General features: G+C 36.0%; 1 protein-coding gene across 3 annotated transcripts in view; it reads right to left on the minus strand.

Annotated features, from left to right (window-relative positions):
• Positions 1-1,767: 1,767 nt before the first annotated feature.
• Positions 1,768-15,856, minus strand: part of LOC113226213 (protein spire) — a 284,542-nt gene continuing 270,453 nt past the window's right edge. Inside the window, exons 10-18 of one of the 3 annotated variants that reach the window (XM_026458778.1) lie at positions 13,723-13,843; positions 13,126-13,206; positions 12,472-12,583; positions 11,130-11,247; positions 8,259-8,405; positions 7,946-8,047; positions 6,346-6,483; positions 5,172-5,380; positions 1,768-2,675 (exon numbers count right to left, since the gene is read on the minus strand). In XM_026458778.1, the coding sequence (XP_026314563.1) occupies positions 2,477-2,675; positions 5,172-5,380; positions 6,346-6,483; positions 7,946-8,047; positions 8,259-8,405; positions 11,130-11,247; positions 12,472-12,583; positions 13,126-13,206; positions 13,723-13,843 (1,227 nt within the window). In that variant the 3' untranslated portion in view covers positions 1,768-2,476. Of the gene's footprint in view, positions 2,676-5,171; positions 5,381-6,345; positions 6,484-7,945; positions 8,048-8,258; positions 8,406-11,099; positions 11,248-12,471; positions 12,584-13,125; positions 13,207-13,722; positions 13,844-15,856 lie in introns of all 3 variants that reach the window. The other 2 variants (XM_026458777.1, XM_026458779.1) reach the window with 2 other exon arrangements.

A 15,856-nucleotide genomic window follows, 5' to 3' on the forward strand; every position in this document is an offset into this window, starting at 1 on the left:
CTGCTTGCACCCACAAAGTCATGAATTTACCCGACGAATCAAATTTCAAAAAACTTGACCATGGTCACGCTGGAACAAGAGAAGTGAGCATTGAAACAACATAAGAACGATTTGTAATTATTTTTATTTCGTTATTTTTCTCTTTTAATTATTTTTCATATAGTTACAAGCTACGTAACATGTAACGACTACAATTTACAAACATTTACAAGTTCTAACTGGGTATGTCGATGATATTTTCTAATAAATTAGTAAATAATTAATGACAATAATTATTTTTCAGAAATGTTTTAACCTGACCTGATATAAACGAAATTATTTGTTACTTTTATTTAAAAAAAAAAAGAACTTACAATAATAACTGTGTTCTAGTGACTATTTTGTTCTTCCAAAAATGTACGGTGCGGTATTCATAGTGAAAACTTAAAACTATTATGAACTAAACATAACGGAGGGTCTAGGGGGAGAATTTCTCAGGTTACAAACTCACCTATGTAATAATATACCTTGAAAATTTAAACTATATACCTAGTCTATAGTAACCGATAATTAGAACGGATATTTACAAAGTGTGTATATTTGGCAAAATAATTTAAATACATGCTAAATACATCTAGGCATGAGAGTGGAACGCGAAAATACAATAATTCTCAACTATAGCCAAGTTTCAAAGAATTTTAATTCAGTAAAAGTAGCTTACTGTCAATAAAATACAACGGTACGAAAATACTTGAAACTTGGCCAATTTTTCACAATCGTTCAACTCAAAAATCGACAGGTGAGCAAAATTGTATACTTTTTAAATCATTTAGTAAAAGTGCGACCAAAAATAAGTAACCTGCAAAAGGATGTAACTGAATTAACCGTTTAATTTTCATCACATAACTTTCTTAAATTAATAAAATTTAAGTTAAAATATTTTCAATTATATTTGACAGTTGCATCCTCTATACTATATAGGTTTAATTACGATATTATTCATTTTACCGCATAGTTGTCGATCCGACTCATTTACATAAATGGAATGAAAATTTAAAATGGAATCTATTATACAGAGTGACAAATCTTCCTGAAAAGTACGAACAAAGCAGTGGCAGCCGTAACAATCGTCTAAACTTCTAATTTCATGTTTCTATGTCACATCTAGTATTATTATTCATTATTATACGTAAAATCAAATGAGAAAAGTTTTACTTAATTTAAACCATTGTCACCGCTCCTATTACAACCAGGCAATAATGTCACACATTTAATTGAAAAAGTACATCTATATCCACATGTATGGCACAGAAAACTTACTTGCATTAAATAACAAATATGCGTTGGTACTATTACAGGTATTTATTACTATATTTTAACACACAGAATTGCAAAGCAAAACGATAGAGCAATAGACGTCATTCGAAGAGGAGAGCTGGATATTTTTTTAAGCAAAAATACATAAACATGTTTTATAAACAGTTGCTATATCAACAATTTATATATCTTTATACAACAACATTCATATCATAGCACATTGGTTTTTTTTTGAACACAGATAATTTATTTCACATTAAATTTGTAGATATATTGCTAACATTCTATCATTCGGGAAATATATATATATATATATATTCTATTACATTATAAAGTATGCGACAAAATATAATTTAGTTAATTTCGTGGAATATATCATTTAATATATCATTAAACATTATGAGTATCTCTGATTATGTATATTATAAGTTAAATATTTTATATATCTAGTGAATAATTTTATATATGAATTTTTTGTGCGATATAAACAAAAATATGGTGTCTGTCAAACGAGTATTGTCAAAAGTTAATAATCTACTTTTTTGATGCACTACCGACCACATCGACAAGGAAACAACAACAGAACTTGGCTTTTTTTTGCTTTAGGCTTTATACCTAAACGCGTAACTTGTTTACGCATAAAACTTAGCAAATTTTTTTCAGTTCTGTGTAGTTTTAGCTTCAAAAGAACCGCAGTCTACCTTGTGTGTTGATGTCGCAAGTAGCACCTTCTAAAACCAAAATGGTGGTCCTTCTACAACACAACTTTAAGGTTCCTACACAACCTCGAAAGCTCTTCAATCACTATTATAATTGTAGAAATAAATTTGAAATCCAAATAATTTTCAGATCTATTTCCATGGTTTTTGATCCGGGTTTGGATGCAATTTGAAAAAATTAAAACAAAAAGAAAACACATTGTTTAACGACTTACTGATGTAAAGCTAATATTTATATTATAAATTTAATCTAATCACAATCAAATAATGTTAAATGCTTCATTGGCAAGACACGATTTCAATAGCTATACTTGGCACAAAAAAACATTACTTAATTTATAAAACGTCTGCTGTCCGGGCATTGCAGTGCAAGGCCAAGTTACAATTTTTCAGAACACTATTTCCTTTTGCATCCTACCCGTAACCGATCATCAAACAAAGTCGTGCGGAACCTTGTGGAACTAACAATCAGCCGTGTAGACGGGAGCTAAGTCGAGGGTGAGATGGCGCAGCGCCCGGTCCCGCGAAGCCGAACGCGAGGCGCGGGAGGACTTGATGATTTGCAATACCATCGCCTTGCAGTCGTGGCACACCGCCATTTGCACCCCTCGCAGACGGTCCGCTGCCGTCACTCCAGTTGTGCTTCGGCCATAGCGCGCTCTGGAAGTTGATGAACAACTGTTTATGTACATCAAATATAAATACGTATTACACACTCAATAACAAAATGACCTAATTGAAAAAGAATAATTTTTAGGAAATTATATATGAGAAATGATAGACTTCTTCGTGCGTAATTTTTATTTATGCTCAGAAATGTTAATAAAATTAATATGTTTCAAGTTGCGTCACTGTCTTATGAACTATAAAATGATCGTGAAAAAGATTTTCCGCTCCGTGGTTTTGTTGCCTGTCTGTTCTTTATATTTCTAAGCTTTTAAGTCTCCGCACACGGCGCACAATTTTGTCACAAGTCTTTTTATTTTGGCTAATAGTGGCCATAAAACTTTTTTGATATGTGGGTGTAATATATCCGTTTGACCTTATATGATAAGAACATAATTCTTTGACGTTGAAAAAAATGGCTGGTTCTTGTGGTTACAATTTTTACACGAATTAATTTTTAGTTACTTAAACTAATTAAAATTGAATGGCTCTTATTGCGAATAATCATTTCCTAAATTTCAAACTTACATTAAAAGTATTTTAATTGAAAAGTCATATTACAAAATTGAAGAATACGTGTTAGATAAAGTGTATTCCATAGCATTTAAGTTTATTTGAAAAGAGCAATCCCTAGAGTTTCTTGCTCGTTCTTCTCAGTGAAGTCAGCACAGTGAACGAGCAGTAGCTTAAAAAAATACGTTTTCAAGATGTTTTCAAGTGTAAAAATTTTACCTATGTAATAAATGATCCTTTAACTTTGACTAATGTGGTTATTTTAAATTTTAAATAGTATTTACTTATCGAGTTCTTAGGTTTTCGCGATTGTTACACATAGGAAATGAAACTATTTTTCCGTCAACCGTGACCATGGGACCTGTAAAGGGCCCGAAACGTCGGTTTGTTTGAAAAAACAAATATACGCGATTTAAATCCGGAAAAATAGTTTCATTTCCTAAGTATTTACTTATCCATTTATAAAAGAGAATACATATTGATTGGTTTCATATAATAATTTTTTGAACTTTCAAAACGTGTTTTCCCAATTCCACAATTTTGAGTTACGACAGTATTTGGATTCATGTGAGAAATATATGAGTACATTGAATTGATTTATTTGCAACTAAAATGTATGTCACCCATTGTGCACGTAGCAACTAAGTAAAAACATTACGAGTATATTACCTCTACGCCTAGTAGGTAGACAGTATCGATCTCGAAGGACCCAAAAGTCCGGAGTTAAAATTACTTGGCAACACTACAAATTGTTCTACCTACGTGCATGCCGCTACGGGTTGCATTGGCACTCAGCCAAAGTAGCTGGTCTGCTGCAGGATATATTTTAGCCTATATTTAACAATCGTGTTAGGTATTTATTTGTTCGGCCAAACGGAACAAACTCGCAAAACTGCATTGTGTCGGACACAAAGTTCTCAACGACTGCAACTATGCTATATTTAAGTTAGCGACCTACTTTTTAGACCGACCTGCACTGGTTTGTGCTATATAGTTGTACAAGTTAAGGTATACAATATTATTTTCATCACACTTACTCGTAAATGGTATGATTGCATGGTAACTGTAATGCCCCAAATGAAACTCACGGGCCTTTTTTCTTTACGTTACAGCCATGATAGGTAAGGAGTTTTTTTTTTAATTTGTAGCACTACACTTCCTTGCCTAAATCAGGTTCTAGTTCAAGCAAGGGGTTTACTTAAGTTTAAAGTTAAAACATTCGTTTAAAATGTCATCTAAACAGAAATTTAATTGCAGTTCAACCACATTCTACTTAAATACTTATTATTATATATTTAATTATTATAATAACGCACACACTCAACATAGCCCCGCCCTAGGGAAATCCTGTGTCGCGGGTGCCATGGACAGACACATAGACAACCACAAATTACACCCAAAATTACGGGAGAAATAAATGTAGGCCATACACATATTTCTCCCAGCCTGGGAATCGAACCCAGGACCTCTGCATGGCAGTCCGGCATGGTAACCGTTCGGCCACGGAGGCAGTCAAATTTATTAAGAAAAGCTTATAATTTATAAAATTTTAATGATTTTATGTATAAAAATTTACCAATTTTTTTTACAGTCCATCATGGCTGTATATGTGTTTGCGTGCTTTTTACAACATTTTAGTTCGAATTGTTTACTAATACGGTTCATTTTACTTGGGTCGAGCGGCCGGGACACAGACTTTATTTCAGAATTGTTTTTTTACAAACGAAATTAAGGCCATTTGAAAAATGCATATTGTACAGTATACATGTTCTATTTAGTTTAGTTGACATAAAAAAAAAGATCATTGGTATATCTAAAGCACCTATTGATACAGCGGTTTTAAATAAGTTTGCGTTTTTTTTCTATCGTGAAAATTTTTAAGAATCGCGTTTTTTATTACTTTCGCTGTTATCAACTAAATCCATTAGAGGTTGCATAGAGCACAGCACAACGCTCGGTCAGAAGAGAATGCGGTACCTGCGGTCCGAGAGGGTGGGCGGCGTGCAGACGCCGACGGGCATGGCGTCGGGCCCGTCGACGCTGCGCGACATGCAGGGCGGCGCCACCGACAGCGCCTCGGCGAAGCCCAGGGCGGAGCCGCCGCGCGAGCCCGGCGCCGACGCCGCCTGCGCGCGCCGCGGCAGCGGGCTGCTGGGCGCGCTGCCCACGCTGTTCTCCGCCGTGCTCTGAAACGTCACCTCGTGCCTCAGGGTTCCTCACATCTTTGCGATTTAAAGCTGGCTTTATAATGTTACCGAGTTTTTACTAAGTTTACGAAACAAACGCTATTACAAATGTGTTTGCGAAGATTGGGGGCAGGCTGAAAACCAGCACTGCGCGACTTCTGCCACTCAGTACCTAAATGCTGAGACTGTCCCTCGCACTTAAATCATTTAATGTATACATTATTTTAATTTATTTTTGCATTTATAAGTGATTACTTAAGCTTAGTTTTGTTATGTAATTAATGTGTGTGGAAATAAATGGTTTAAATGGCAACCCTGCAACTGTTATGAAGAGACGGGTGTTTTCCACCAGGGCCACGATTTGTTCCTCCCGTCACTTACGAGTATCAACCGGAGCAACGGAGATCACCCAAACCCAGAACCAATTTAGAAAAGTTCAATGTAACGAAAAACGCTTTCATGTAAGTTTCAGAAACGGATACTAAAGAAACGACATTTTCGATGACGTTTGACGTTCACTGCAAGTTAGGTATGTATGCAGTTATTTGACAATGGCGTTAAATTCTGCAAACACGTTACATTACTTGTGTGCGGCTGGATAAAAAACAGTTCATTCGTAGACAATAGAATTTTGATTCAGAACTAAAAAGAGCGCCTTTGTGAAATAGGTAATGAAATTATAATTGACAGATTATGGAGGAGTAGAAACTCATATTTTAAACACCGAGCGTACGCTTCAATTCTATGTATAATAATAATAAACGATGCGTAGCACTACTCTTGCACCGGGACCGCACCACGAGATTAGGCGGACGTGAGCGTCCGTACACGGTGCACGACCGGAGCGCACACATACTAGACGCGCAGCTACATTTTTATGTATAGAGTTACACTACTTGTCATATTATACTGTGCCCGTAAATTGTCAAAAATATTAACGTTAAAAATATGTCAATTACACTTACGGAGTGTTCGGGCGAAACGAGCCTCGACATTAGGCTCCTGGGGAAGGAGGATTGAGGCTCGTCCTCCGGCGAGGGCAGCAGCGACGGGCTCAGCAACACCACCGGCACGTGCGCGAAATGCTCCGTTGGTATTCGCATCTGAAATCACGCATAGATAAGTTGCGTGGTTATGTAAATGTTATTTTGAAAAGTGTTAAAAATTAAAAAGAAATTTAAAAAAATATATGTTTTAATAATTTGACAACAGCACATTTTTCCCCACAAGCTCTTTATAAAATTCATCTTGTAGATCATTGACTTACAATTATATGGACGTCGGGTCCGCGCTAAAAAGTGTCCGAACTTATAGGGCGTTAAAATCGTACACAGAGCGTCATTCACGCTCTAGTCTTCGTTTGTTCGACTGACAGCGAAGCAAGCAAAATTAGACAGTACTGCGATGACATTACAATTTAAATTCAACGTTTTAGCTTTTTCATATTCCTTTACATGTCACTACGTTTAAATAGGTTGACTTGGGACATTTTTTTCGTGGTTTTTGTATTAGACCCGTCGTCCATTTATTTGTAAGTCAATGTTTTAGTTGCATGTTTTGTCACCATATTGATATTTTTTTAATTAGCAGTTGTTGAGAAAAAAAGTAAATCAGATTTGAAAGGCCCACTCAGGAAGTCATCTGTATGACCGATAATAAGATTGATATTTATGTGGTTTGTGAGATTGATCAATTAAATAATGTCAAGATGTTTTACTTTAATGGCCTTGGGTGCGTGTTATTTAGAGATTTTTTACTAATTATTCCAAGTTATTGTTAATTATTTTTAAAATAGAAAGATATCTCTCGCGTCTACTTTTCCATACACAGTATTTCCTAATATAATTTATTATATAATTCACTTATGTATTATGCATAACAACTGAAAGCAAACAAATATAAATAAGTTTAGTAACGTTTTTCGTGTCACTAGCCGTGACGTCAGAGCGACGACTGGCGCTATTTTCGAAATGAGCTGGTTTAAATTATTGAATTTGAATAGAAAAACAACATGATATAAAAATAGATGTGTTATGTGTTTGCCGTAGATTCCATTTCAGTTATAAAAAATATATGTACGTGAAAAGAAGTTGTTATTGTAAATTACTTATACCTGCAGCTACCTATGACAGGTTCTGATATACTTTTTAAGTATTCATACTTAAAAAGAACACTTGCAACAGGAAGTTTCGCACCTCTATTACAAAACAAGTAATAGTGACAAAAAAAAGTACATTTAAAGGAAACGAATAAGTATTAGGTATAATTTATGTCCACTTGAACTAAAGTTAAGTATGTTTTAAACCAATGCATAAATTTATAAAACACTCTTAACACAATGTACGAAGTGTCCTTTGCATTGCAAGCATTGGTAAGTAAGCCTTTGCTTAGGTAGCCGTATTAGAAAACAGTGCCGTTTTGCAATGCGGCTAGCCTTAATGTAATACGGCGCTTTATACAACACGTCTGCGACATACACATTCTAAAATTAATCTTTTAACTTTCTGCTACATGAAAAGAACCTCCTACTTCCGGGCTTAAAATAAATGAAACTTTATCACTTACCTTTGAACAACACTTTTGACAAACAGTCTTTTTGCATAACTTGCACTTCTGCCCCCAAGGGCCGAAAATGCCGAATCGTGTCTTCAAACATAGGAAGCATACCTGGGGAACAAAACACGTATATTTATCATCTTGTTTAATGGTAATAAGGCCCTGTAGTTTCGTTCTCACAGTCACCCTGAGACATAAGTTGATAAGTCGAAGTGCTTGTAATTTCACCAGCACCCTTACTAAGTTTATTAGGCGATGGTTCCAAATATATTTTTATATAATACCAAATTTTAATATGCTTCCATTCCACGATGATACTCACCCTCCTTTTCTCAACGTCTTCTTTAACCCTCCCTTCGACGGGCAAGACCTCAAGCTCGGCTTTGGTCAGTACCGACCTGATGTGCACGATCTCCTCAAGGGTCAGCGAGAGTCTGTCGTCTGACGTTATCGCGTCCTGCCATTGTTTCTGGAATGGGCAGAATATTTATTTAAATAAAGTGAACATGAAGATCTTCTATTATTTCCGCAAAGGAAAAGGCAAAGTTTCAAAACCATACAAGCCTTGGTGAATTGTGAACACTGACAAGTTTCTATATTACCCTGATATGGTGTTGCCAATATTCGAGCCCTTAGCAACTAATTTTTCAATTAAATTTTAATTAAGGAAATTAAGGAAATTGTCTACATTGGTATTGGTCTTGGCGTTACTCTAGCTCTTACCAGAACCACACCCCGGAAACTCCATACAACGGTCGAAAATTAAATTATTTACCTACTACTACTACATACAGCAAGGCGCTATCTGCACACGCGCGAATGTGTGCGTGAAGTGGCAGGGTTGCCCATTACTTGCTCGTACTATTACGTTACGTGGTCAGAGCGGCAACATAGCGAAAATTCTAACGCGAATCTATAATTCTATTATAGAATCCTAATAATTATACAGGTTCATTACTTATTTATATCGATATAATATTATATTTTTTATTAATTCACTAACTAGAATAATATTGAAGATTTATGTAAAAAATATATTAAAAGCACTTAAAGCACTTAAATTTTGGACAGATACCTTTAAATAAGATAACCAAAGTATTTGAAATTGCGTGTCCAACTTTATCATTACCTAGTTAATAATTAGGTATAATTTACTACGTAATATTTATCGGCAATACAAATTGAAAATTCTAGAAACCTTGTTTAGCTCACGAAGTTATGGCGTCTTATTATATTGAGATAATAAATCTGTATTATATATTACTCTGCACTTACGAAAACAATAACTGAATGAGTCTCAGACATTTTTTATTTACTTCGTATCATCTTTCAAAAAACGACAGAAACACATCTCTTTATCCCGTTCAGATTATTATAAACAACCGTACACAACACAATTAACGACCATTATAAATAGTAACGTAAAATGATGTTATATATTAACGTACAAATTTCGTAATGAATAAATGAAAACTATATTTAAATATCAAAGCCTCAAGTCTTAGCGCGGAAACGGCTCGCCGACAGCCGTTAGACTATGTTTTTATTTTTTTTCCATCCAAGCGCCAGCCTTATACTCGTTCAGTCAATGTGACCGTCAATGTGCGGGGTGTGGTGCGGTATCTAAAGCTAGGGAGGGGCGGAGAGTGTCCGTTCTCATTACTTATTTGTTCTCTGCCAGAACAGAAAAATAACTAACTTTTGACAAGTAAATATGTATTGTAATTATAATAGTTGATCGAACTTTTAATTCCACAAAATGGGAAGATTTCAAATAGACATAACTTGTCAGACGTTACGACTAAATTCCCAAAAATATACAATTAATTTATCAGCTACTACACGTACACATTTGTATACTAATATAGTGAACAATGAACGGTAGAAATTGATAAAATATAATGAATAGTCAAACATGATAATGTGTGGTAAAGTGATAGTGAAAGGTCCTATCTACACAACTACATTAGATTTTCTACTTCTATGCACTAAATAAGTCATACAAAAGCAATCCACACTCACATACTATAATCTCCTTGTAAATTCAAAGGTTTTCTATTTGATAATTTTAGGTAGATAACCGATTTTCAAAGAATTATGATTACATAAAAAAATGTATAATAATTAATTAAAAACACACATAATTGTTTGATAAAAATATAGTTCCCTTCTATTTAATTGCAATTGTTTTTATTTTACGTTTATTCTAATGTTTTAAAGTGATAGCGAGTGTTGTACCAGCCACCTACAATGGTGCACAGGCCAGAGCATATATAATGTTAATATAATTTTTTTATTGTTTAATGTACACACATTAAACAATTAAATGCGGGAGTAACTTAAAAACAAATAAAGTAATAATTATCTACAATAAACATTACCATTAATAACCGAACAAATCAACAGGGTGTAACAAAAAGTTTATAATAAGAAACAATGCATGAATAAACTTTGTGTATTCGCTAAAAATTTGTTTCCGAAACGTCCAAGGTGAACAGTTGCAACTTTGTCGGGTTTTTTGTTGGACCCTGGAAAAACGGGAAATCTTCACACCATGTTGTAAGCTGGCAGACTTGCCTAATTGACGTCATGAAATGACTGCACTAGTCTATTATAGTAATTGTTAATACAAAGATCGAACACTGAGATAAATTCCTTCTATCCAGCTGGTTTCGATCAGCGCCTCTAGCATATCGCGCCTGACAATCTCCCAACGGAACAAACAAGCAGAAGTTATAAATTTTTCTACGTGCTTGTTGCAGATCTTTGATTTTGTTTTTTTAACAACTTTTTGCCGTAGCGCCATCTATGAGAAATCTACGAGTCTAGTCTAGTAGCTCAGTTGGGATAACGTCAGGCAAGGTATGAGCCGGTTCGAATCCAGAAGGATCGAAGAAATTTTTCTTAGTATTTGATTTTTGTATTCATAATTATAACAGACTTAGTATTATTGAATTGAAGCATCAATATACGTGATATCAGTTTAAGAAACGAGGTCTATTACATTCAGCAAAATGGCGGCCGAAACCTGAGTTTGCCAGCTTTAACATTCCCATTCTACCACACATAATGGTAAATCATATCCTACTGTTGAAGCAAATTACGTGGCCTTAATTTAAATTCAAACTGAGCTTTTCAAGTCTACTGCAAGCTGTCTACTCACATGCGAGGCATGAGTGGGGCTGCCACTAACCGACTTGATGAGTTCGTCCTGCAGCGAGGATCTCGACCACGACAGCTCGCCGAGCTGTGCGTCAGCGTCGCTGCTAGCGAGGGATGCTGCGCCTGCACACGACGCTCGCGACCCTGGCCTGAAAGAAACACGGTTAGGTTAGGATTGGACTTACTTATTTAGTTGAACAATATAGACATAACTTTTTGATTAAACAAAAAATCGAAACATCTAAATTTTTACCAAGTTTTATTGAAATCGGTTACCGGAAAGTGCGCGAAACAGGATTCATCCCCTAGTTTGCCACCCTTAGAAGTAGAATATTTTTTTCAAATTTAGGTGGGACCAATACTGAGGTACCCTCTTTCCAACAAAAAAGAATCATCAAAGTCGGTTCACAAAAATCGGTTATCGCGTAACCTAACATACAAAAAAAATACAGTCGTATTGAAAGCCTCCTCCGTTTTTTAAGTCGGCTAAAAATGATTAAGTCATTTTGAGGCCTGATTGTATTTGGATATAGGCTTTATAGCTTAACGGACATGATTGATATTGGGATATTGATGCCATCTACTATATTCTTAGGGCACTGAGAAATAATTACAATGTCCTGTGAAGTAGAGAAGCAAGTGCCTCACGCACGTGCCGTCGGAAAAACAAGAGAAAATCACATTTGGTCAGTACAAGCTGCAGAAGCATCTATAATGTAATTAATACTGTTATCAACAGCGGCGAAAGTATAGGGTGCGCAGCGGGAACTTCCTTTTTTGAAACGCGGTGCACACAGCGGCCGTTTATCATTGAGGTGTGGGTTTGTGCGCATTCGAAAGGGCGCAGTGTAAGGTTTTGTTTCACGGTTGGTTAGGAACGACCATGCAATAGACGAGAAAGGAGCTCGCATTCACCGTGCAACGGCCGTTGGATCATTGCAACCCAGCGTGCATTCAGGAGACAATTTAATATTGCGCCTGCAGGTCGTGTTACTGATCGAAGATCGATTGATCAGTGGGTGGCCACGTTTATGAAGACCGGTAGTGTGTGGAAAAAGAAACCGGGACCTGCTATTGCCAACATAGACACAGACATGCTGGACAAAGTGGTCAGAAACTACCGATTTTGATTCTCCCATTGTATTGACCAGAATGGAGGCCACCTTCAAGAAGTAATTAACCAAAACTTTAAATGTACCTCTCTGTAAAGAAAATAGAATAAAAACGATATCTCCAATACCTTACGTTTTATGATTTTTTAAAATAAAGAAGTTCCCGCGTCGCACCCTGTATAAGTATGATGACGCCGTAAGACTGCACTGCAAATACGCTTGAAAGGCTGGCTTATCACGTTCGTTGTGCTGTCAGTATACCTTGAATGTGGCAACGAGTGAACGCCGTCGGTGGGTGCACAGGTGGGGTGAGTAGCCGTGTGCCGGCGCATCGACGCTCGCCGCGACGGACACTGCGTCGCCAGGTCATATGCTGTCAATATAAAATTTTATTTAGCATTCTTAAACGTGGAACAAACATTAACAGAATAGGGATAATAAAACCAAACCAGGTATGGGAAACCTTAGGACCTATATGAGGCCCATCATCAAATTATTTCCTTGGTATTATAAAGATCTCGGTACAAGCAGCCGCAGCAACTTGTTGTTTATAAACAAGTTTTTAAGAAATATGTAAACTTAGGTTAGAAAAAATGTCAGGCCAAACGTGAAAAGGATATTAGACCAAACGTGAAAAAAAATTTTTTAGGCCTATCGTGAAAAAAACGTTACGACCAAACGTGAATAAATGTTGGCCAAATGTGAAAAAAAAATGCATAAATCACACGAAATTGTAAGCCAGTAATGATTGGAAGCTGAAATTAGTAACTAACAAAAATAACACTTATTCACTATAAGCAAACGTTAAAAAAATACCAAAATGAACCTAACCAAAACATTTGAACTTGAAAAGTTGAGGGTTAATAAAGAAAATATACAACAACAATCGAAAACTAGGCATGCGCATGCGATTACATTCAAGGGCTTCGTCGCAGAACTGATGGTACTCGTCGTGCGAGATGTGCGTGCGGGGCGGCGCGCGCGGCGGAGTCACTTCTGTCCGAGTGCATGGAGAGGAAACAGTGCTTAGTATCTAGAAGTTTCTATAGCTTCTGGAGAAAGTTCTCTAGATCACAATAGAACATTCTCAGAAATCCCATATCAAAAATATCTACGGTACTAGCATACTTTGGTTGTTCATAATTGTTTATACGAATTTCCTATGTTTTCTCCTTCTGTTTAATCACCGATGCAAAAAGAGTGCTGTTAAAAGTTCGAAGCCTGTGTTTGTGTATCTATGTGTCTGTCTGTGACGGGACGAACAAGTCGTGCGCCTGGTGATAAGCGACACGCCTACCCATAACAGTTGTAGTGTCAATTAAGAGCTTTAAATCACAAAGATCTTAGGGGCACTGCCACTGCGCCCGTCACACTGAGACATAAGTTGACAAGTCCCATGTGCCTGTAATGTCACCCGTACTCTTCAAAACCGGCACGCTTTAATGTTTGCGTTACTGGCAGTACTTCCCTGGACGAAATCTTTCTTAAGGAGCTCTACTAGTATATGCTTACCTGTTCTTTTCCACGGTTTGGGAGCAGCTTGTTGTACGGGCGCCGTGTGCCGCGGGAACGGCTGCGGCGCGCATGCTTCAGGACTTGCGCATGTCTCTGTATCGTCTTCATCTTCATCATCCTTCGAACAAAATTTATTGAAACATTATATAAAGAAGAACACGATATTCTACACAAAGAAATATATAAGATAGCGAACACCTTCACTAAAAACATAAACAAAAAAATTTCAAAGGCGTTACGAAGCAAACCGACGTTATGCAAATCTGAAGAAATAATTGACTTCATTATCGAAAGAAATTTTAACAAACTCGTCTTTTATTTACAGGAAGACATGTTAGGGTTAGATTTTAGCAAGCTGTAGAATTAATTATTACGAAGTGTTTTCTCCTGCTGCTATAAACATCTACAATCTACACTATTACCATCATTTTTAGGTTTAGAATAATTTGCCAATTTTCACTTGAGAACAGAAAGAGAGAACATATTTTTCACGATAGATTATTTTATTGCAGTACTACATTTAAGAAAACGTAACTTATGTAATTTTTAAGTTTACTGAATGTCGCAATCATCGAGTATATAACCAGAAATAGAGACGCAATATGGGCTATATATTCCTGGTAACACATTAGTGATACAGCTCTTATAAATATCAACTCTCGTTTGCACTGAAATATAGACAGGCCAACTACTGACCCGTGTGGTACGTCTCCGTATATTCCAAAAATATTCTGTATTGTAATAAAGATAATATCACTGACGATGGCGTGCTGTTTCTTTCGGTGGTGTGGAGAAAAACAGCAAAACACCTAATTAGAAAACAAACGGAATCAAATTTCATCGGTAATTAAGTATTAAATCCATTTGACTTACAATTATATGGACGTCGGGTCCGCGCTAAAAAGTGTCCGAACTTATAGGGCGTTAAAATCGTATACAGAGCGTCATTCACGCTTTAGTCTTCGTTTGTTCGACTGACAGCGAAGCAAGCAAAATTAGACAGTGCTGCGATGACATTACAATTTAAATTCAACGTTTTAGCTTTTTCATATTCCTCTACATGTCATTACGTTTAAAAAAAAAAAGGTTGACTTGGGGCATTTTTTTCGTGGTTTTTGTATTAGACCCGTCAACCATTTATTTGTAAGTCAATGTTCACGAGGCTTAATTATCGCGAAATATAAACCACAGGTACAGCAACTCGACTAATTTTTTAATGCTTGTACAGTCAAGAGCACGTCATGTTTGATACTTTGCACTTTGGACCGTTCTTATCGTAAGCGGTATAGAGTTGGATTTTAAGAGTGAAGCCTGACGTGCTTTGGACCCTGTACATGTGATATTTTAAATTATAAATGTATACAATTATGACTATTTTATAAAAAAAAACCGTTCTCTAAAGAGCGTGGAATTAAATCTATTTGCCAAGTTTTATTGAAATTGAATTCCGAAAAGTGCGCGAAATCGGATTCATCCCCTAGTTTGCCACCCTTAGAGGTGGAATATTTTCTTTAAATTTAAATGGGAGTAACACTGAGGTACCCTCTTTCCAATAAAAAAAGAATCACCAAAATCGGTTCACAAATACCGGAGTCAAATTAAGAACCTCCTCCTTTTTTAAAGTCGATTAAAAAATATAATATTTACAAGGAGCAACCCTGTAAATTTCTCGCTAATGCTTCTCAGGGAAATGAATGTGCATTACGAATCAGTAGAAGTGTTTAAAATGTTGATGGTTTCAATTGAAATTTGCTAACATGTGAAGTACCTAAAGATGTTTCCATTAGAATTTATTACGAAACCTACAAAATATGCTACAGCGTTTACCTTCATCAAATATCGTTGTTATTTTGATCCGTTTAGTGAAACTTTCAAATCTTGACAATCGTGACTAATTACCATCGGCCTACAAATTTAACTAAAACCGTTGCTCTAAACCGGGGCACGAAACTAAAGTTGACGCAGACCTAAAAAGATTTTCTTCGGTATTCTTTCAATTAGACAAAGTGCGGTCTATTTTTTGTCTGCAGAGTTTAGAATACAAATTTTAAATATATAATTGTAACGTTTAAAACAACCGACCTCAAAAATTTGTAGAATCACATTAATTTGCCAAATAAGTGCGCGAAAT

This window comes from Hyposmocoma kahamanoa, unplaced genomic scaffold, assembly GCF_003589595.1.
Source record: "Hyposmocoma kahamanoa isolate Upper Pololo Valley unplaced genomic scaffold, ASM358959v1 182, whole genome shotgun sequence".
Lineage (NCBI taxonomy): Eukaryota > Metazoa > Arthropoda > Insecta > Lepidoptera > Cosmopterigidae > Hyposmocoma > Hyposmocoma kahamanoa.